The sequence below is a fragment of the Electrophorus electricus genome, chromosome 24, assembly GCF_013358815.1.
Source record: "Electrophorus electricus isolate fEleEle1 chromosome 24, fEleEle1.pri, whole genome shotgun sequence".
NCBI classification, from domain to species: domain Eukaryota; kingdom Metazoa; phylum Chordata; class Actinopteri; order Gymnotiformes; family Gymnotidae; genus Electrophorus; species Electrophorus electricus.
The window spans coordinates 2,397,287-2,420,744 of NC_049558.1; the positions used below are offsets into that span (position 1 = coordinate 2,397,287).

General features: G+C 45.1%; 1 protein-coding gene across 11 annotated transcripts in view; it reads right to left on the bottom strand.

Annotated features, from left to right (window-relative positions):
* The window catches only part of casz1 (castor zinc finger 1), a 153,158-nt gene that overhangs the window by 57,266 nt on the left and 72,434 nt on the right, over nt 1-23,458 (bottom strand). For 2 of the 11 annotated variants that reach the window (XM_035522413.1, XM_035522416.1), the window contains exon 1: nt 13,033-13,227. The exons of 6 other annotated variants lie outside the window; for them this stretch is intronic. In XM_035522413.1, coding sequence (XP_035378306.1) covers nt 13,033-13,081 — 49 coding nt within the window. In that variant the 5' untranslated portion in view covers nt 13,082-13,227. Of the gene's footprint in view, nt 1-9,080; nt 9,384-13,032; nt 13,228-23,458 lie in introns of those variants that run through there. 3 more of the 11 variants (XM_035522412.1, XM_035522411.1, XM_035522422.1) reach the window with 2 other exon arrangements.

A 23,458-nucleotide genomic window follows, 5' to 3' on the forward strand; every position in this document is an offset into this window, starting at 1 on the left:
AGAGTGCCCTTTGCAACATTACTGGAGAGAAAAAGATACGAGCGTCACACCTGTTGTGCCAAACAACTGCTCTTTAAAGGCCAAACAGAAACATTTAACAAATTTTGACCCCAGAAACCGAACAGAAGGAGCTTTCCAAGCTTGGCAGCAAATGGCTGGGACTGGATTTTCCCCCTTGGCCCCCGGCGTTGGGAGAAGTGGCACCGTCATTGTTGAACGACGCCATGTGGACGAGAGCGAGTACGGCTGCGCGGCGGAGTTAACAGACATCGATTCCTCTGCGGCTTCGCCTCCCAAATGTCATTTGTTGTCATCTTTTATCCCAGTAGTGTCCAATGGCGGCCCTGCATTATTAACTGTGTCACATACCCGTCGTGGATGACTGTGTGCATTCATCTCCCTTCATTTTGCCCTCGTGCTAGTACAGTGATCACAAAATTGATATCACAAATTATATTATTTTGCAGCCCAGATATGTGATTTGTGTGCGGTTGGCCCCGAATCAAAAGAATAATCAAGATTAAATAATTTTAAGATAATTGCCTTGAGGCAGAGATGACTGATGAAAAGCATCAACAAGAATGTATTTTGTTGTAAATATACCACATACACCTATATGGATACCAACAGAATTTCCTCTCTTTTGCCTGAAAATAAGAATTACACCTGAACTCCGACTGAATAATGCTGGCATACTGATTCACAAAAACCAAAGTGATCGTGCCAAAACGCTCAGTAATAACTAGGCTGTGTAAAAGTACTACCTTGCACCGAGACACATTACACACAACACTAAACGTTCCTCTGAGTGCAGTCCAATACACTCACAATCATAGAAAAATAGAAACTGAAAAGAATGACTATGTACAGGAGTCTGGGGGGGGGACACACCGACCACAGGCATCATTTCACGAAATGTGGAGAGAATAGCAGTTGGAATCTCACTCGTCAATGCCAGAGGTATAAATGGTCCCCGACACCCTCTCGTCAGTGTGGCGAGACAGGGGAGTTACCTCAGTCTGCTGCTGATTTGATCCATGCTGACTGTTACACTAATGCCATTAATAAGGACAGAATTGCTATTTTGAAACACCGAATTGTCATTCTTCTGGTGTGAGAGGCCGTGTGCCCAGCCCCTACTGCTCGGCTCTCAAACCCAAGCTCTAGCCCCTCCCCTGACCCACCCTCCTACCTCCCCTGGGGAAGGTGGGAGGGCTTGGCAGCACGGAGGCCCGGAATGCCATCCAAATTGATTGCAACATTTTGAGAGGCCAAAAAGACTCTGATCATTGAAATGTGACCCTCAGCTATTTTTAAGAGTTTGATTGGGATATTACCTTGTTCAGTACAGCCCCGATTGGCAGATAAGATTTCTGCTGCCCTGGATATTCCCATGAATGCAGCCCAGACCAACGTGATCCCGGACAGCTGGCAGACATTTCACACCAGCAACACAGAGAGCCACACATCACGGCATCGGCTTGGAAATACACAATACCTGGGGGGGGGGAACCTCCACCACTTCCGCACACATCTATATATTTGCCATTCAAACACAAATGAGTGTAATATGTGGAGAGGAGGGGTGACCGTGGCCTGTCTGCCAGCCTACACACTCCAGGTCTGAGAGAGATGACACAGTGTGATCAAGGACATGAATTGCTCATTGATTTTTAGCTCTAGCTTAACTATCCATTCCAATTGATTTTAGTCTGGCTGGGTGTGCGAGTTATGGCACATTTAATGTATCATCTGTATGACTGCTCATCATACAAAGAAGATTTAGAGAAACACAGGGAAACAATACATATAAAACCAGTAGCCGAAACACACTAGAAGAGTTCTCTCTCTCTCTCTCTCTCTCTCTCTCTCTCTCTCTCTCTCTCTCTCTCTCTCTCTCTCTCTCTCTCTCTCTCTCTCTCTCTCTCTCTCTCTCTCAGAACTATGCAACATGTGCATCATAAAACTTGTATTTGTACTTTAGTCTGTAATTACTACAATACGTCAGTATTTTCACCTCAGAAAACCTTTCGCTGATTACAAAACACAGCCGAAGTGATAAAGAAATCCTGCCGGATCGGTAATTACAGTCGCTGCAAGGGGTAACGTCTCGCTGGAAAATACTGCTGCCCTGCTGCAGAACATTCCAGGGCCAAGGGAGCAAAGTGACAGAGTCGAAATCAAGCCTTTCCAGGTCTGCCATCTGCACCAGATGCAGTGTACATTTCAGTCTGAGAATATACACGGGCCCGCTTACCAGAAGTGAATCAAATTTCCACTACACGCACACTCACTTTCATATGCACACTGAATGTTACCACAGTCTTATATGTAATACATCCTTGAGATAAACTCATATTAAATATCACCCAGAGATACTATGAATTACAGACCCGACAGAACAACAAAGCTATATTCAATCAAAAATAAATAACATTAATTCATAAGCTAATTCATAAGCTATGTCTCTAAACAAAATAAACCAATTAGACACGAATAATTAGGGTGAATAATTCTTTTAATGTATCTATTCCCTATCAGGATCATCACAGCATTTTCATGAATTATTAATAAATGCTGGCTATGGTGAAATAAGAGATAATGTCAGAAATGTGATCCAATAGACGGCCTAAATGTCATCTGTCACAGAGAAAGGCGTTAAAACAGAGACCTGCTCTCTTTTGGCAGGGCAGGCTTATGCTCACACGAGGGCATGTTTCGCTACTTCTGTAAAATCCCTCTTTCAGATATCGTACAGAGCATTGTAGCTCCAAAAGGCTCTTTTTATCCACTGATGAGGGTTCAAATAGCAATTTAGTATGAATACAATTTCTTTCAGTCTTTAAGGAGTGCCACATAAAGCACACTTTACCGGTTCTTTTAAAACACACACACACACACACACACACACACACACACGCATGCACGCATGCACGCACACTCACACTCACACTCGCGCGCACACATGCACACTCACACGCACGTGCACACACACACACACACACCTCCACGTAATTAATGTTTTACAAGTGCTGCTGTATTCTTATTCAGAAAATGGCTCGATCAAAGCAGGCAGGTTCAGATTACACACCTAATTGAAATCCTGCATTTCAGAGCCAACACAACATTTTTGTTTTTCTTTTCTTCACCTCCCCCAACTTACCGCACACAGTGAAGGCTGCATTTGTGCAGTCCACAAATGACATCAGATCATCAAAGTAATATGTGTCTTTTCTCTTCACTGTATTTCCTTTATGAGACAACTTAATAAAGCCATAAACGTGGGCGAGCGGGGGGGGGGGGGCTCACTGGGGGCACTGGGAGTGTGTGAGCCGGCAGGCGAGTAACCCAGAGAGACACTCCAGTGCGCTGTCTCCACGCTCGTCAGCGTGAGGGGTCAGGGACAGAAACACTCACTGCTCAGTGCAGGAGGAACTTCACACAAGTGTTCATTTTGACTGCTGCTCCTGCCTGGCATCTGGATGACGAACCTAACTTTTCACGAAGAAAACCGGTGGAGAGAGCAGGTGTGGTAAGGTGTGGGGCCAGTACCTCATTCACACTCTAAATAACTGAAATATTCCTGTTTGCTTTTGCATCAAGGACAGGTAATTCATCAGCAGGTACACACGCACATACATACTTGCCATTATTATGATAACCACTGAAGTGAGCACCTCCCTTTTAAATTTGGTATTATTGGCAACTTATTCATTTTCAGAATAACAGACAACAAAGCACAAGTGGATTTCCTGGCACAAATAAGGAAAAGCAACACTTCATGGAAAACTTTATGATCTCCTGCACTGGCTAATCAGGGAATGACAAAATAGTTCTTCTTTCATATTTACCTAAACTGGCTCACTTTCCCAACTATTGTTTTATGGGTTTGTTGTTCTAGCATGAGGCATTATAACTTAGCATTCTTTCCCAAGGTCAGGTGCTGGCGTGACACACACATTATTTGCTTATGGTGTTTTTCAGGTCAGTTCTATTATATTTACATCAAATAATTTTTGATAAGGGATGTAAAAGGCCTATAAACCTCCACCATAAATGGGAGAGGTGTAGCTGACACAAAAAAAGGACAAAAGATCAACAGGTTTTGTTTTTTTTGTTTTTTTAATCTGCGACACGTCGATATTTTCCATCTTTGATGGTGCCAGGCTGCACCAGGGCTGGTGCCCTCCCCTGCAGTGGGCCACCAGCTCATGTTTCGGCCCAGAATACATGCGTGCTATCTCTACAGCGTTATAACGACTTAACAAAGACTCGCGCATTTGCACAAATTAAAACATCAATAATGCACAAGTGCTTTTCAGCGTCTGCCACCGACACGCCAGAGGTGGCGCTGCTGTGCTCTCGGGGAGTGGGCCACATGTTTGCCCCGACAGGACTGAGAAAAGTGCCCAGCGCGCTCTCTCGCTCTCTCTCTCTCTCTCTCTCTCATTGGTGAGAAAAGCAAAACCAAGAAGATCATAAGAATGAGCAAAAGCTGCTCTTCATTGTAAACAGCCAATACCCTTGAGTGGCATACTTCCAGAAACATCTAAATGGGCCCAGACTCTTATTTACGAGGACGGGCGCAACCGAGCTGTCTTAGCAAGCGGAGGACGAGTATGCCAGCTCTGCACAAAACGGGTCAGGAGCCGCCGTGCCTGGGGAGGAAGTTTGCCAAGAGTGAGACAGCGAGGGACGGACACACAGCCCTTCTCGACGGATCACAGCTAGAGACACAGGAGTGACGATGCTGCACCAGAAGACCACTAGAGGGAAAAAACCCAGCGGCACCACCATCAATCCCACGTGCCCTTTCACTGACCACTCACCACACACTACGTCTCTCAGAATGTATAGTCTGTGACTCAAATGGGAGCCATACATTCAAATAGGCAAGGATTTGTAGCGTGTGTGCTTGAGTCTCACTGTACACATTTACAGACATTAAACACATGAGCAAAATTCCTCCCGCGGGCACAGAGATCATACGCAAAAGGAAAGCCCTCGGAAAAAACACCGCATGTCACCGACGTGTCGGTAGAGAAGCTTCAATTCGCTGTAAAGCGATAATAATATCTAGTAAAAAGAGAGGTGACGAGATGAGCCATATTTAAAACACACCGCACAGTATGCTTACAGATTTGCATCTGTTTTCCCTTCACAGATTATGCAGAGTTCAGTGCTGGCTAACGCTCTTCTACATTCTCGCTCCATGCTACCCTCACCAACAATCCTCTTGTTAGCAAACTGTTGAGACGGGCGCGTGGCACACAAATTGCGCTCGGCCGAGCGAATTTGTTTTGCGAGGGTGACCTGTTTAATCATCTCATTTTCTTTCGCAGACGTTTATTCATCCGGTTTCCACGGTTACGGGGGGAACATTAAGGGGCTACAGTAATAAGGCTGGAGAGTCAAACAGGTAATAAAAAAATTAACGCCATCCTCCAGCAGCCGAGGACCACGTCTGAGATGAAGCAGGGGAGAGCCGGGCGCCCAGCCAGGCGAACGGGGGCCCCCGATACTTTCCAAACAATTAAGAGCCTCAGCGCTTATTTCCCTCTGTAGAGCAGCTACAGCCAGACTTCCTACGGACAGGACACAGGCAGCAGCAATCAGCACATCAGCAGAAAGGGGAATTGTTTTAAAGTCATTCTGGCGCTTTATTTATCGCCATGCCCAGATTACTTATCAGGACCATCAAAACTCCCTGAATGATGATTATTAAACATTTCTTCCCTCCTGCTCCTTTCTCTAAGATAAGATTACTGTTGGTTGCAGAACTACGTAGTTATGGAGACATGTTGTATAATTATAGATAGTATATAATGTCAGGGTTACTGGCCTGATCTGGATTTTTTATCATATCTTGCAGACTGTTTCATCACAAAGACTCTGTTCAGCTGGGAAATGGAAATTACTTTTATCGAAAATTTTCTAGACATTTCCTGCTGCATGAAGCGCTCTCCCTCTCCCTCTCTCTCTCTCTCTCTCTCTCTCCCCCTCTCTCTCTCTCTCTCCCCCCCTCTCTCTCACCCTCCCTCCTTTGCACTCTTGCAGTCTCTCTCTATCTTTCTCTATCTCTTTCCAATGAGAAACAGTGCCCTTTTGTAGCAAAAGATGAACTCAACTTAAAGCCAAATATAGAAAATCCCAGCACGAGAGGGAGGACAGGTGTCGAGAGCCCCCAGGAAATGACACGCTGGCACACGCCAAACATGGTCGTGAGGCAGTGGAGGCAAAATAAACAAGCCATCAGCATTTGATATCTTTCATCTAACTGTTTTTGGCGATCCATACATATCGGAGCAAGTACAGCAGCCCTTCTAATGAAGTTGTTTAACATGGGATGGAAATTAAACAGCCATTTTTGTTCTACTTGTATGGTCTGCGAGCCATTATATGGTATGTGTCGTGTTCTGAGCAGTTGTGGAAAATATCTAAATCACTCTGCGACGCCAGGCTAGCTCCAGAAGCCTAGCGTGCCCTTTAATTCATTACTCACTGCATATGAATAGATGGACATAAAATTGCACAAATAATAGCACACGAGCCTGGTGTCAGGTTGCTTGTTTGCCAGAGTTGACATTGTGTTTGACTCATTTCGCAAGTACCACCAGCTGCCTGCCGAGAGAGAAAAAACCTTTCCGAGAGAGCCCCAAAAGTTAACCCCCACCCCCCAGGCAAAGCTCTTCTCTTTGTGGAATTAAACTTGGAGCAATTTAAGGAGGCAGCGTTCACGACATCTTGACAAGACCGAAGGGATCGTGGCGGCCGGCTGACCTGGTCGGGGGTCTCGGCTGTGTAAACTCTGCTTTGACGGCAGCTGCCCTGTGGGGAGTGAGGGCAACCGGCGTCTGGAACGCGCACTGTGCCCCCAAAGCCACTGGAGCGTGGCAGGGTGACGGGACACTGTGTCGTCTTCCCCCTCTCCCTCGCGGGAGGACAGAGGAAAGCCCCTAGCCTTAGGGGTGAAAAAAGAAGAAGAAGAGAAAACTCAACGAGGACAGAGTTTCAAGAAAAAAGGAAAAGAAATTGCTAAGCTTTAGCCATGAGACTGCCAACTGTTCTGTTAACAGCCTCTTAACAGGTGTGGGGCCTGGAACCATGTAATCCTATCAAGTTACAGTTAAAAAAAAAAAGAAATTCAGTCAAACAGCAAACTCTTGCACCCCACACCCGCTCAGTACTGCGTAGGCTCTGACAGAATTGAACAGCTGGGCTTTAGATTTATCATGTACAGACAGTAATTATTGCCACGGCTGCCTGCTACTGACCCAAGTGAATAGAATGTCACAGGAAAAAACAGAAGGAGCACAGGGAGCCGCGGCAGGGGAGGTTTCAGACGCGAGCGGCCCTGTTTGCAGTCAATTACCGGGGAGGACAGGATATCGGCCCAGGCGCTCTCCGGCGCAAACACACGGTGGGGATGAAGGTGACAGGGAACACACAGCCCTGTGCTTCTATTTCTTATCAATGGAAGGAAGAAAGGAGGCTTAGCAAATGGGGTGGGGGGGTGTCTTCACGTGAGGTACTAGCTCGGTGACGTGTACTACGTCAGGCCGGCTGAGTGCGGCAACAGAAGCATGGGGAGCACCCGAAGAAGTGCGCTCCCAATCTGACCCCCTCCACCTGGGGCACAGATAAGGAGCGGAGGACTTCCGGCACACAGATAAACGACCGGTCTATTAGTGGAGTCAGTCACTGGTTTAACGGCAGCGACTAAGCGGGTAACCGTGGCTGAAGTTCTGCTACACAGAGCGCTAGAATGCAGGGCCCCTGGTTCAGCCTGCAGGCTTCACAGCAGAGATAAACCACCATGGCTGTCAATACCTGTCTGTTCTCCAAGATCCTTGCAAGGTAAAGGCAGTTTACATGCAACATTAGAATATATGACCCAAAGACCTTTTTTAGTTTATTTGAAATAAAGTTTCTAATTATATTTAAAACCTCATTAGTTTTTCAAAAGTCACGTTTGTCCTTGTTCAGCTAAACAGGACCCTTCTGAGTTAATCCTAATAATAAATTCCTTGTGACTTAAAAGATTCTATTTAGAGTATTTCTACTCGTCGTTCTACGCATCACACAACTGACTTTTTTTTTTTGCTCTAACAAACTGTGGAGCACTTTGCAGCTAACTCTCAAGGTTTTTGAGTTGGTGGAGGATAACTGTTCAGGACATGTTTGCAAATTCTCCTGAATGTACGTATTACTGAGCATACCGACACCATCTTGAAGAACAAGAAAAAAAGAAAAGGAAAAACATATATAGTCTTCTGTACTATGTGAGAAGCTCTTTGACCAACTCCTCCCATTTTCAGCAAACTCCACCCACAAAGCAGAAAAAGCCCAAACGTGCAGCACGCATTCAGGCCGGAGTTCAGACGAGTTCTGGGCTGGCACGTGGCAGCCCGCGGCGCAGTGAGGTTTCTCTTCTGCCCCTCTTTAACAGCCATATCCATCCACCCTGCCACCTGCCTGCGCTCGGGTTCCCACCTTAAACACCCTTGCCACATTTAAAAGGATTAGACGCCACATTTTGTGCCGGCTTAATCTTCCTTTCAGACAGCCTAATAAGAGTGTGTCGATAAGCTGGGCATGCAAATTTCATTCTAGACCAGCACAGCTCACACGCTCAGACAAACGGACTGAAGTATTTTACACTGTGCTAATTGCTTCTTCATACCCTTCTTTTCCCTCTTATATGCCATATCAGCGGCAGGAGATTATTCCTCTCTCCCACTTTGCATGAAATTAGAATTTCATGTGGAAGATCATAAACGTGAAATAGAGGCATTCTTTGAGCCCTCCGCACAGAAGAACATCTTTAGGCAGAACTTTGTCCTTTTTCCATGGAATAATATAACAGTCCCAAGTCCTATTAGAACTACAAAACGAACATTAAGAGGGAACCACTCCCCTTTTGAATTTGAAATGTCCTTTGTTATACTTCTTGAGGAGCTGTAATACAGATAACAGGAGACGCAAAAGTTTATCCGGAACACCTTGAAATATCGGAACATTAAATGACTTCATTCCCTGGCATTGGCTCTTACTGAAAACGACACAAAGTCAGAACTCACCTGTAGTTGCATGTAGGTGCTCAGCTGCATTTCCAGGAAATGTCAGGAAACCTACAGCCACAAAATGGCAACTCATACAAAGAGACCATTTTGCTCCACTCACTATAACACACAGTAACCTCTCAGTGCATACAATCAAACTGTGAATACTGAAGAACTGGGAATGAAGAATAAATGTCACTGTAAAAAAAAAAGACCAAGCATAACTGTATTTTTGCGGCATGTTTTGAGGGCCTAAAGGTGCAACCTGTTTATTATTCGCGAGTGCTTCCTTTCGCAGTATTAATTAGCCTATTACTGTGTATTGGTGACGGAAAGGCTTTGAGCTTTTAATTAGGGTCGGGTGCCTGCATCAGTGCACAGGAGAGGAGAGGAGAGGAGAGGAAAAGAGAGGAGGAGGAGAGGAGAAGAGAAGAGAAGAGAGGTGAGGAGGAGAAGAGAAGAGTGGAGAGGAGGGGAGGAGAATGGAGGAGGAGAGGAGAAGAGAAGAGAAGAGAAGAGAAGAGAAGAGAAGAGAAGAGAAGAGAAGAGAAGAGAAGAGAAGAAAAGAGAAGAAAAGAGAAGAGAAGAGAGGAGAGGAGAGAAGAAAAGTGGGGAGGAGGGGAGGAGAATGGAGGAGGGGAGAAGAGAAGAGAAGAGAAGAGGGGAGTGGAGGGGAGAGGAGAGAGAAGAGAGGAGAGGAGGGGAGGAGAATGGAGGAGGGGAGAGGAGAAGAGAAGAGGGGAGTGGAGGGGAGAGGAGGGGAGAGGAGAGAGAAGAGAGGAGAGGAGGGGAGGAGAATGGAGGAGGGGAGAGGAGAAGAGAAGAGAAGAGGGGAGAGGAGGGGAGAGGAGAGAGAAGAGAGGAGAGGAGGGGAGGAGAATGGAGGAGGAGAGAGGAGAAGAGAAGAGAAGAGGGGAGTGGAGGGGAGAGGAGAGAGAAGAGAGGAGAGGAGGGGAGGAGAATGGAGGAGGAGAGAGGAGAAGAGAAGAGAAGAGGGGAGTGGAGAGGAGAGAGAAGGGAGGAGAGGAGATGAGATGAGGGCAGAGGAGAGGGGAAGTCATGATTTTTGCCTCTTTCTTGCTCCATGTCTTACTGTCAACTCCTAAGCATCATTTCCACAGTCCCAGAGTCCGTATCCCCTTCTATTCTACTGTGTTTATGAGCAGTGCCCAGGGAGAAGAGCAGGGTCTACAGCACTCAGTTCATTATGTTGTTCTGCATCTGATCAGCAGGTACATGTACTGGCTCAGGCAAGACTCAGCTCTCTTTCACTCTCTCTCTCTCTCTCTCTCTCTCTCTCTCTCTCCCTTCCTCCACAGATATTACAGACTCAATAGTGACCCCATAAAATCACACTACATCAAAGATGTAGCAGGAAGTTATTTCAATTTAAGTTGAATAACTATAAAATTAGTGTTAACACCTGATGCTTTAATAAATGTTGTGTATAGGTTTACTGATGTGCATAACTTTGTAATCTCAAACATAATTCAAATTTAAGATTAGGATAACATTTGGATTAAATATATAGATGAGTTGCACTGCATGTATACACACACACACACACACACACACACACACACACACACACAAGAAATCTATTTTTAAATAATCTCAAAATAAATAATTTTATAATTTTGATCTTTTTTTCATATGATTAAAAAAAACTCATTTAAAGGCATTTAGACATGTTATAAATTATATATTAGGATTTAAATAATGTGTGTTGACAGGGCAACCTCGATTACCTCTTTTCTAAAAATCCCTTTTTTTCTGACATAGTGAGAAGTCCCTCAAGAGAATTGGACTTAAAATGGGTTAAAGACAATGTCTGGCAACCCCTTTCCCTTTCACTGTCCCGCTAAATTTATTTCAAAACTCTCTTAATCTGCAGTACACAACATTTCCATTAGCATAGCCCAGCCCCCTCATAAAAATTCCAACTAGTTTAATTAAAAAATGTAAATTTACTGTCATCCGAGGAGCCAGAGAATTAGGACAGCAACAGCCTTTTTATTGCTTAAGACATCAAATTGATTCGGTTGTTGCTAAACTGTGATAAAGGTTACTGAGGGCTACAGACCTTGGGCTCGGTTTCCTGCTCATTGCATCCTATTTTGCAGGCCAGTGGTAAAGGTGCTTAGATATGGACCTGGCTAAAACTCCACTCCCCTGCTGAAGTAGGCGAGGGGAACCTACTGTTCTGTGTAGTCATAAACCCACTCCAGTCAGATCAGAGTGCACAAACGAAAGAGATTTTCAAACTCAGGGTGTGTCTTTGTACCTATTCACTGCACTTTTGAACATCAGGTATCAGAAAAACCACAAGGAAATAAAAAAAGAGAAGAAAAACTAACCTAAATACCATTTATAGTAATTGAGAGAAGAACAGGGGTAGATAAAGATGAGCATGACATGGTTTTTCTCCTAGAACACAGCGCATTGCACTCTCTTTGAGTAAGAGCTAAAAACAACTTCATTTTCTCCTTTTATCACTACTTTTAATGGATTACCAAAAATAACAAGCACTTATGAAAAATGTTAAAAATGAAAATAAAAGCACAAGCAAGATGAAAAACAGTGTGTAAGAAATGACCTGTAATCCCCTAAAGCCACTGAGCAGAACTGTCTCATACTCTAAAACTACTTTTAGCTTTTCTTGCTATTAATCTTGTCACCATAAACAAAAGAAGAAAAGTGCACCAAACAGACATTCCCCACAGAAAAAAAGCTCAATAATTGTTAGCTTTGCAAACCTCATGCCATTTCTCTGACTGACATTTCACAACACATTCTGGAAATTTTCTTCTAAATGAAAATTATCCAATTATGTTTTGAAAAAAAAAAATCTTTTTTTACAAAAAACTTAGCAGAAATCTACAGTTCTTATGCATAAATAACCTAAAAAACAAATATGTATAAAATGAATATATATGTATTAAATTGATCATATTTACACACACAAACATGCACCCATACACTTTCACACACGCATACATGAACAAATATGTATGACACACGGAATGAAATGTTATGACTACCGCTGACATAAATTTCTGTCTTTAAATATTCAAGTAAAAAGTCGGACATGTAATACAATTTGGCGACATTAATAGAAAGGTGATTTACGAAAGAAAATGTTCAGGGAACAGGTGTGAAAAAGTATCACATGACAGTGACAATTATCGCATTTCCCAAAACATCATGGAAAAATCATGGAAAATATATAGCATGTAGTAAGCTACCTGAGATCAGTTTTGCATATTCCAAAATATCCATAAACGGGGGCCGAGGGATAAAGAGACGGATATCACTTGTTCTGTGTGTCTTTACATGTGTCAAAACACAGCTCCCACAACTGTTTGTTTGTTCAGTCCCCTTGGCAACAAACCCTTAGGCCATGCTAAGCACTTCACTTCAAATACCTGTGTACATTAACTCTATCCTTTGCCCCTATAAAGACATATGTCTGAAATAATTTTTTTAAATCCCCGAACATTTCCCTCTCACCGAGGCAGACAGAAGAGGACAGATAAACAGTGAGATGCGAACAGGGTGGTGGGGAGAATATATCAGGAGGTGAGGGTGACGTGTAGTGGCTTGGTATTACAGTTCATGAACAAACATAGGTACTGCCAGGTTTAAAATGAAAGTAGTTTGGTTAGGTGCTCCTGCCTGAGACGCACATGCATACTTGAGCTTGAGAGCCCAGGACGCTTAAGATCTGTGGACGCTGAGAGTTGAGGTAAAGACCGATCGTATTTAATACCCTTATCAGCCCAGGGCTCTGTCACTCAGTTATAAATAAAGGCACAGTTCATATACAGCAAGAACGCACACAGAGTGGTTAAAACATGACTAACTTCCCCATTCAAGCTCACTCACTCCTTGATAAAGACACACCTTTCACATTAAAGCACACAAACTCCAACCCAGTCGGACAGACAGTGAGGAGAAGAAGAGCACTTACCATATTCAGTATAGTCGAACTTAAATCCTCTCAAGCATGTAACTTTCATAATATAACGTAACTCTGTCTGAGAAGCATCAGAATTAAGCTGGTCTGTGGGAAATAAGGACTAAAATAAGTAGGCAATAAAAAGCCTCTCTCTCAATCATGTACCAAACTCCTTGACATGTAATCTGTCAATAGTTTGTAGCCGAGATAATGCCGGCTGCCACGAGTGAAGTTGATTGGCAGCTTGGCCTGGCCCCTCCTTCTCGCGGTTTGAGGGGGGGCGTAGGTGAAAGAATACAGAGCCCGCTTGCTCTCGCTCTCTCCCTCTCTCTCTCTCTGTGGTGTGTTCTCACACACACACACACACACACACACACACACACACACACCAAGCAGTTGGCGATAGGAAATTACGGAAGAGCACGAACTGGAGCAGACTTTCCCCCTCCCCTTGGTGGGCCGGCCTTTCTGGCTGTGTATTCTAGCAGCCTTTCAGCTCTCGCGAGGAGGAGTCTAACGCAGCCCCATGCAAATGAGGAGGGCGGGAGCACCCGAAGCTTCAGGACAATATCTGCATGGCTCATTACATATTTCATATCCTAGAATTTCTGCAACTAAACAGAACCTCATTTTGTTTTTTCATTTAAAGGGACTGACGGTTCAGAGTACTGATCGTTAGAATGGCAGAGGTAATGATGTCAGCATTAGGTTCGCGGAAACAGAAAGCCCGTACTATACACCATGACATTTAATAACTATCAATAAAACTTCAAACACACACAAAGATGTTTTATGAAAGTGTGAGCTGTAAAATAAATAGGGAAAGATCAACAGGATATGAAACACGAAATTGTGCAAAAACATCTAATAAAAATATAACAAATAAACAAACAAACTAAATTATTGAACACACATATGTGCACACTTAAATGACAAAATTCAAATATTTGTGGATCTGCAAAAGTCGGAATGTAAAATTTCAGGCAGAGAGAGACATCAGTATTGAATAGGATTAAGTAACCCTATCCAGGAACAGTTGGTTGTAAATTATGAGAAGGAGAAAAAAAACAAAAAAAAAAAAAAAAAACACTCCACCCCAACCATCCCCCTCGCCCATCACTCACCCTCTGTCGGCCCCTCCCTCTCCCCTCCCCCTCTTTCTTAGCACTCTTCCCCTTCTCGCTCTCTCTCTCTGATAACATATCAGTTTTCATTGTAATTTCAGGTGAAATGATAAACGGTGGCCGTTACCAGGTGGCGATGAATACTTTATAAGACAAGGCCCTTATTTGCCTGGCAGTTTCTTCCGTCGTGGCATGCAAAGTGCTCTCAGACATTTTCAACATATTACCTATATTAGCATAATTCCGCAAAGAGAAAATAGATTCATTTTCATTTCTGGACACAATGACACACTATGCGAACAGAGTAAATGAAACAAAGCAGACAAAACCACTGGGCAGGAAGTACGGCGGGAGTTCTGCTGTTGACCATAACACAACTACCTAAAAAAAACAACAAAATAAGGCAAAAGTACTGTGAAAAGTAAAGCAGCTTTCAGAAAGGGGAAATGCATATTTAGGTAATGGCTCATATTTCTGCGAAATGAGTCAATACCTAGTTCCTGTTTGCTAACTGCTCTCTGAAATCCAGTGTGTAGAAAACAGGTTTTGGTTGATTCAGTAATTAACACCGTGAGTCATAATCAAACAATGGGTACCACGTTCCCACCTTAAAGCCCTATAGAGGGGCGAGTCCACGTCAGTCATGCAACATCTCTCAGACCCAGCACAAGAAGCCATGATGCCTGTTAGCCTTGTATAACTTTGGAAACAAAAGCTTAAAGCCATCTCATGATGCAGCCACCCATATTGCATACCGCTAATTAGAATTTTTTTAGAATTTAGTTTGGAGGGAAATAAGTTTTTAGAATGCAAATCAACTGTCCAAAAAGTTTTTTTTTAACAAGAAATGGGACAGGGGACGTGTTTGAACGTGAGTAAGGAATCACACACATAATATTGCCGTCCCTGTAAACTGTACAACTCCTTACCGAAAAATAGCGTCTCTGAAATTCTGAGGCAGCCGGGCCGAACTCAGCGAGTTGAGTGTTCCGTACGCTCTGACAAGCAGAGGTAGGCTTGTTTTCTTCTTCTTCTTCTTCTTCTTCTTCTTCTTCTTCTTCTTTTGTCTGCTGCCATCTCTGTTTTTTGGAGAGGAGCTGAATGGCGTCTGATGTGGTCTATTATGATGGTATGCTCGGGGCATGGGGGCAGGATGAAGTGGGGGGGTGCTGTGACATGGCAGGCCACATCAGTCAAAGGGACGCGGGGGCCAGACGTTTAGCCGCCCCTGACCGCGCACTCTGGGAGGGGCTGGTCTGATGGCCGCCCGCACCGAGTGCCTCGCTCCGCTAGGACAAAAGCCAGGGCCCAGTTGAAAGATGTGAATCGCGGGGCTTTTGTGCCCGGGGCCTGGGGACACGCGGAGTGAGAAATCTGACCTTTGCTGGGAGTTGGATTGTGTTTGAACCCTCTCACTGCCGCAGCCAGTGGGACAGCACATGGGTAGTGGGCATCTGAGAGGAACGCTCCAAAGGACCAAGACAAGGGCAGCAATAGAGGCGAACACAGCAGAGCGGCAGCATCGTCCCTCTGGACTGAAAACACTTCACCTGTGGAGATCGTTTTCACTATGAAAAATAAAGCTGGATTCTTTTTTTCCCCACTTAGCCACTTTTCTCAAGTTTCAGTCAAAAACATTGATAGATAACTGAAAGTGACAACACTGGAGTGTGGTGGAGCTATAGCTTTGTGTGTGTGTGTGTGTGTGTGTGTGTGTGTGTGTGTGTGTGTGTGTGTGTGTGTGTGTGTGTGTCTCTGTTTGTGTGTGTGTGTGTGTGTGTGTGTGTGTGTGTGTGTGTGTGTGTGTGTTTGTGTGTGTGTGTGTGTGTGTGTGTGTGTGTGTGTGTGTGTGTGTGTGTGTGTGTTTGTGTGCGTTTGTGTGTGTGTGTGTTTGTGTGTGTGTGTGCGCACGTGTCTTGGTTTTGTTGTTCTTGTAGTGAATGTGTTACATACTAAACTTAAGAATAAATCCATCCGTGGCAGCTGGAACACATCACACTAATTGGCCATTGTTCTGATTACTGGTGGTCAAGATCTTAAAAGCGGAAATGTCGTGATCAAATTAGTTTTATCAGTTTTTAGATGGTACAGCAGGCAGCAGCACACGTATGTGCATGGTACACACTACACACGTGCGCATGCTGTCTGCCAACACAGCCAGATAAGCATCATTCCAGCGCGACGGTGAAACCTTTGCTTCACTTCAGAAAACATTATTTACTGTCAAACCCCTTTTTTCTTGACACTGCTTTCATCCCGCAAGTCTAATCATTATGTTTCAGTATCTCCCCCGGATGCAGACAGTGCTAATGTAATCTTCCTAATTTTGGCCCTACGCAATCTGGTTTTAAAACAAAGAGAGAAAGGGGCACATTTCTGAAGGCCCTGACCATAATCATTTTAGACAGATAGCTTCTCCCATCATAGATGAGCAAATATTTGTAAACCAGCTATCTAATGGAAAATTATAGTGAAATTAGAGCGAAATTCATGACGGAGAAATCCGATTACCTCTAATTTTATTATGTCATCTTAGCCCACACAGCATATTTTTGTACAGTTTTTTTCCATAAATACCTATGCCAGGGGTCCTGGTAATCAAATAAAATTGAAATTCATCTCCCCATTAAATTCAATTAGATGCAATTTCTAGAGCCTATCAAAGATTTTAATTACTATATTATAAAATTCTCTGAAGCCAAATTGAGGAAGAAAAAATTGCATCCTTGCATCTGGAAAAAAATTTAAAAAAAAAAATAACATAAACCTCGAAAGGAAATTGTTGATCCAAAAAGATATGGCGTGGTAAATAGAATTAGTGAGGCAGAGGCCTTATTCAGCTGCTCTGGGCGGAGTGACGTGTGCCAAACACAGACTCCTGGACCAGAGGAAATGAACTTAGCTGAGGTGCGCTCGGCCTCTAAACGTCTGCCCTCCGAGTTATTACGCCGTAATTGACTAATTGACACCTTAATTTCATTTATGGGCTCCTGTGTTGAGGAGGCAACCTCTGGGTACAGAGGAGGTCCTGCAAGGGAGCTGGGAGCCAGCGTCCCAAGTGCAGGTGCATCGTGGGCCCGCAACACTCCCTCCACAGCGTGATTAGGACCATGTTAATTAAAAGAGGACAGGGAACATACTGATTTAGCATAAGCTTGAGGTGCACCCGTCCTCCCGCGCCGTAATCTCCGACGCCCGTTACTGCAGACAGCTGTGCAAGTGTAGTCATGCGGACATGAACAGCAGCACCGTAACTTGCCTCATTGGACATCAAATTATTTCTCTTATGAAATCCATCTCGCGGGCAGATTCGGTAATGTGTCTTTGCCTAAGTCACATAAAAGTATCAAAATGTTGAAGTTGAGCAGAAGGCCCTTAACGGGATGTAAAGTGATCTCAAAGTCTCCCAAAAAAGGTCTCCTATAAATGACCAAGCTTATTTATGCATTTGGTATTATTGTATGATATCAACTTACAGCACTCACGAAAGGAATATGTCAGATTCCACAGTCTAAGAATAAAGCAATTCCTTCAGCCATTTCCCTAACAACGGTGTTGCACCGGATGAGTAAGACTTTACGGTCGGTTGTGTTCCGTGTTGCCGATGTGGCCCGGGGGGGGGGGGGGGGCTCCTCTATACCAACAGCAGCTGAGATCAAACGCTGCTGCTACCTTTACACAAAAGTGCTCACAATGGGAGAGTGGTGGGGTCTCGGGTCGCCCACGGCGACCGTTTCCCAGCCACCCCCTGCTACAGGCCAATGGAGGACTAAAACAACGGCACAGCGGCCTGCCACGACTACAAAGCAGCGGCTGTAAGGACACCTGCTGCCATTGTTCGCTTAACGCTCTTTAACTACTCCCTGTGTTTGTTTAAAAGCCATGTACTAAAAAGACAACCTTCAGACACCGGATTGGGCAATGATGAATAAGATAAATACTGCTGTTAAGTGTTTTCTAGACACACATCTCCCTCTCCAAGCTGAAGTTTAAAGGGCCCCTTCTGGGAGGCTCCGTCTGAAGGAGAGCCACAGCTCTACTGGAAGTGGCTCGGTAAATATAACTAAACTGAAACTTTAATCTGCTTTTTTCCATACTCAAGCTGGATGGGTATTAAAGATAATCTTTCCTGTGTGTCATATGGCAGGAGGAATGGACGAAGCTCATTTTTAGAGACAAATCTGATATTTGTCAATGGGTTGAAAAAACTCAGGGGATTTCCCACTAATCCTACTATGGATGCAGAGGTGCGTTAAGCGTGAAATGCAGACGGCATGTTGCAGGTGGCCCAGTGAGACGTGTGGTCAGCTCAGTGAGACGCGCGATCAGTCATTGAGACACGTGGTCGGCCCAGTGAGACGCACTGCTGGCCCAGTGAGACGCACTGCTGGCCCAGTGAGACGTGCGGTCGGCCCAGCGAGATGCACTGCTGGCCTAGTGAGACACGTGGTCCGTTCACTGGAGCTGGAGGCCCATTGAGACACGCAGGCGGCCCGGTGAGACGCACAGACATTATTGCCACCTGTGCAAGCTCCACCACGCCCTCGGGGCTCACGTACATCTCATGCCGACGTGATGAGCTCTAGCTGCTCAGCTCCTCCTTGCTGCTCCGCTTGCTCTCCACTCTGCTTGGCTCATCTGGTCACTTCCACTGTGCTCTTCAAAAATTCAACACTGAGGCATCTTTATCAAACCGCCATTCTAATACAGGATACAGCAAAGACATAATAAAAATGTAGCATGACTCTTTAATGGTTTTAACTTTTTATATTGCCTTTGTTACGTCTAGCACTCAACTTTAAGCCCCCACAAAAAGTTTGTGTTGGGTCAGCTTTCTGCTGCTGTTGTTTTTATATTTTAGAATGAATGGCAGCTGCCCGTTTCCTTCAAATCTACACTAACATGTCAATCCAACCTTGCCAGCTCCTCTAACATCCTCTCGGGCATCTGAGAACTCTGGCCATACCATTCTCTCCCACGGCCTCTAGGAAGTGAAGTCTGGACCTGCTAACCAGGGTCAGCCGTGTCTCGGAGCCACGACAAAGGGGAACAAAACTGTGTGATCCATCTCAGAGCCTGCCAACCACTGCTGCCTCGGCAGAGTGCAAGCTTACGGAACCCTACGAGTGCTGTGCGCTGCTCGGCCACGTCCTGTGTTCTATCGATAGCGCCTCGTAGGATCCACAAACGCAGGGTTATGTACTGTATGCATTCGAGTAACACGGACTTGACTCCACAGGATGCGCGGTGCGTAGCGTGGCACGGACTCCAGCGAAGAGCTGGAGAATAAACAATGCTCAGATTACAGTGCTGAGGGGAGAAGGGAGATTCTACATAAAAGACCACATAAAGAGCCTTGTTAATACGGCAGATCACAAAAGCAGCTTTTTAAGAGGTAATATACTACCCTCCACTGGGCAAGAGGGCTTTTTAGAGCAATTGTTAGATATGTAACAGGAATGAGGCCCAGGTGCGGTCTGAACAGGGTGAGGTAGAGAGACCAGTCCACAGAGAGACCACAGAGAGATCAACAGTGAGATGTGAGATCACCACCACTGCTCTGATCATTCTCCTTACTGTCAATATGCTTTTTATAAACCACTCGACCGTTAAAAGTCTCCCGACCCAGTTCTTGTAACCAGACTCCGGCATGGGGCCATTTTGACACATGCAGTCATACACTAGAATAGCATTATTAGCCCTGCTGTTTTGAGCAAAACAGCCTGTTCCCCCTGACTCTGAACTCTCCTCTTCTCGTGTTGACACTATACGCTTCTCCATTTCACCCTTTGGCACCAAAGCCTTTTTTTTTCCTAACCACGCAGTAAGAAGCGCAATAACATCAAGGACGTATCTGAATTTGTATTAAAAAAAAAGGAAAGGATTGCAGAGTCGATTCACATTGTGCGAGTGTCTGCGTCACAAAGCAAGCAGAGCTGACATCTATTGATCAACTCTGGTGTAGCTAAAGAGGAGAGAAAAAAAGTTAAGAGCCTTATGAAATTCAGCACATTTTTCAACCTTCATAGATGCTTTGCATTCGTCTGTGAAATAAATAAATAAATGCAGACTGGGGTGTGGTGTTGTGGGGGGGACACAGCTAAAGCTCTTTTGGTGTAATTGGCTGAACAGCAAGGGCAGCACAAAATTTACAGGCAGACGCCAGTGTGAAGGGGACTCGGTCACTGCACAGAGCCAGCGCTCAGCAAGCTCTGCTGCGCTCTCCACTGCCCCCTCTGGCCACTCACAGACACAGCGCTACCTGATCCACAGCACAGGCAGTGAGTGGCATGTCCAGGACTTTACACGTGGAGCGGCAGAGGGGCAGTATGAGTACAATAAATGATGGTACCACCTGATTACTTATTGAAGCCAAGGTGCATTTGCAGAATATATGGTTCTGACTTGTAAAATTAATGGGCATATAATGACTACTGTACTGGCATCATGTTTGCTCTGTAGTTCCTAGTACCCACAGTACCTATAATTGTACCTTTAATTGTTAAAATCAACATGAAACATGAATTGTGTTGCATCAATTCTGGCTAAATTGTAGAGGACTAATATACGTCTCAAGAATGACATGTTGGAACTGCGGTTAATTCTTGCTAGGCTCTAAATGGATGACAAATGGATCTGTAGTGACGGTGCACTAAACTAGATTGGGAATAACTCTTTTTAATACAGAAACGTAAAAAAATGTATTTTGCACCTAACAATTACGTAAATTACACGCTCGAGGTCATGCTATATCATGAGACTGATCTAACCAGCAAGTTGACAGAGATAGAGTGGTGGAATAGTCTACAAGATTTAAAAATGGAGTCAGAGTATTTTTCACAGAATGTTCCTTAGCCAATAAAACTGTTAGTCAGAACCGTGTGTAATTCTTGCTGAGCCAGTCAGAGGAACAAAGAGCAATCTAATCTGAGTGCACATTAGTTTAAAACGCACATGCAGAATTTTTCATTTAATCTAAGGTATAACTGCAAAATTATGATAAATGTAATTGTTTGATTATATCTATTTATATTGTTTAATTTTAGAGCTTGAATCAGAGTGGCAAATGGTGTGGCATGACTTTTTTGCAGTAGGGTGGCAGTGCTCCTTGTGCACAGGCTGACTCTGGACACGTCAGACCGGCCCAAAACACAAGCGATACAAGCAAAGACAGAGGAAATCCAGTCTAATCATGATGAATAGATGGAGGGGTCGACGCAAAGCTGGAGTTGGAAAACGACAAAACTTTCAGGTCTGATCGTCTTTAGAGGGCAGGCCAGGACAGCATCCCGAAACCTTCGTCTCTCCCTCAGAGTTTCCATAGAACACCAGACTGGATCACCAGGTCTTTGAACTACCACGTTGGTGAGGCCGACAGAAGGAGGTGCCAAACACAGAGAGGTGGGCGGGGACAGCGGGGAGGGGGAGGAGCTTTCAATATGACTGCAGAGAAGAGGGCGGGAGCAGCAGAGAGGAGGAGGAGCTTTAATGGGACTGTTGAAAATGGCAAGCAATAACCAGATTAGATCAATAAGGGCTGCTTCTATATCCGTCTTTCGAGAGGACTCAGACGCATGATGGAGTGAGAGTACGCCAAAATAAAAAGGAAAACAGACAGTCAGAGGGAGGGAACTAGTGGAGAGGAAGATGGAGGAAAAGATAGGAAGAAACCATATTTAGTTTGAACAAAGTTACAAAGGTCACCGTCAGGCTTGGGAGAAGCAAATCAAACAAGCAGCAAAGTACAAGAATTTACAAAGTGCAAGAAACGTGCTTTTACGTTCAAGACCAACTCCTGCCCTGTTGTTTGTGTTAGACCCGACCTTCCAGCTACAAGAAGAGAGTCTGAGTCCGCAATAGCTGACAGCCGGTTTGGGCAAAGGGAAGAAATATGACACCAAGTGTCAGTTGCTTAAACAAATGTTGAAAATGCCAGCGCCGGGCTGAACGGGTCAGGGGCTGCTCCTGCGGATCCGGCTGAGATGGGAGCATCAGCAGCCCCCCCGGAGCAGACACCAATGGGACCTCCTGGTTCCCCCTGCCTCTCCTGCTGTGTGTTTGACAGCGTGCTAAAATATACAAAAACCAATACAGCGCAGGCCGTTTTCGGCAATTTATTAGCCAGTAATAGTTATTAATGTGGAAAGGCGCTGTCAGGTGGTGGACACTCCTGTAATGAATTGGAGTCCCCTCGCTCCTGCACCGTCAAAACTTCTCCGTGTTTCACTCTGCCTCACCCGGTCCCTCTTCAGCACAAGCAGCTCTGTTCGCATGGTTCGCGCTTCCAGCTAGCCGTCAGAACAGGAATCAGCTCAGAGAACGCACCGCACAATGACACAGGCTGGACTCTACACCGTGCACAAGGATTCTACACGACACAGGCTGGACTCTACACCGTGCACAAGGATTCTACACGACACAGGCTGGACTCTACACAGTGCACAAGGATTCTACACGACACAGGCTGGACTCTACACCGTGCACAAGGATTCTACACGACACAGGCTGGACTCTACACAGTGCACAAGGATTCTACACGACACAGGCTGGACTCTACACCGTGCACAAGGATTCTACACGACACAGGCTGGACTCTACACAGTGCACAAGGATTCTACACGACACAGGCTGGACTCTACACAGTGCACAAGGATTCTACACGACACAGGCTGGACTCTACACAGTGCACAAGGATTCTACACGACACAGGCTGGACTCTACACAGTGCACAAGGATTCTACACGACACAGGCTGGACTCTACACCGTGCACAAGGATTCTACACGACACAGGCTGGACTCTACACAGTGCACAAGGATTCTACACGACACAGGCTGGACTCTACACCGTGCACAAGGATTCTACACGACACAGGCTGGACTCTACACAGTGCACAAGGATTCTACACGACACAGGCTGGACTCTACATAGTGCACAAGGATTCTACACGACACAGGCTGGACTCTACACAGTGCTGCCTCTCTCAGCTCTTCTCGGCTGGCGTGGGGATTAGTCGATCCAGGGCTTCACATACACACCAGCAGCTGGCCCCGAGCTCTGGTATGTGTGAATAGGAAGGGTAGGGGTTTGTACCAGATGAGGCCGCGGGACCCGTGGGCGAGGCAGAGCATGCTGACAGCTTTGGTCTCTGAATGACCTTGACCAGTCGTTCAACCAAATCCCCCATTTTGCCTTGCAGTGTATTCAGCATGAAGCCAAGGCAAAATGGGCCTTGTGACCTTTCACTACCTAAAACTGAGATATTGGCACTGCTGTTCATCATTTGAACACTTTTTCTATAAACATGAGCATTCA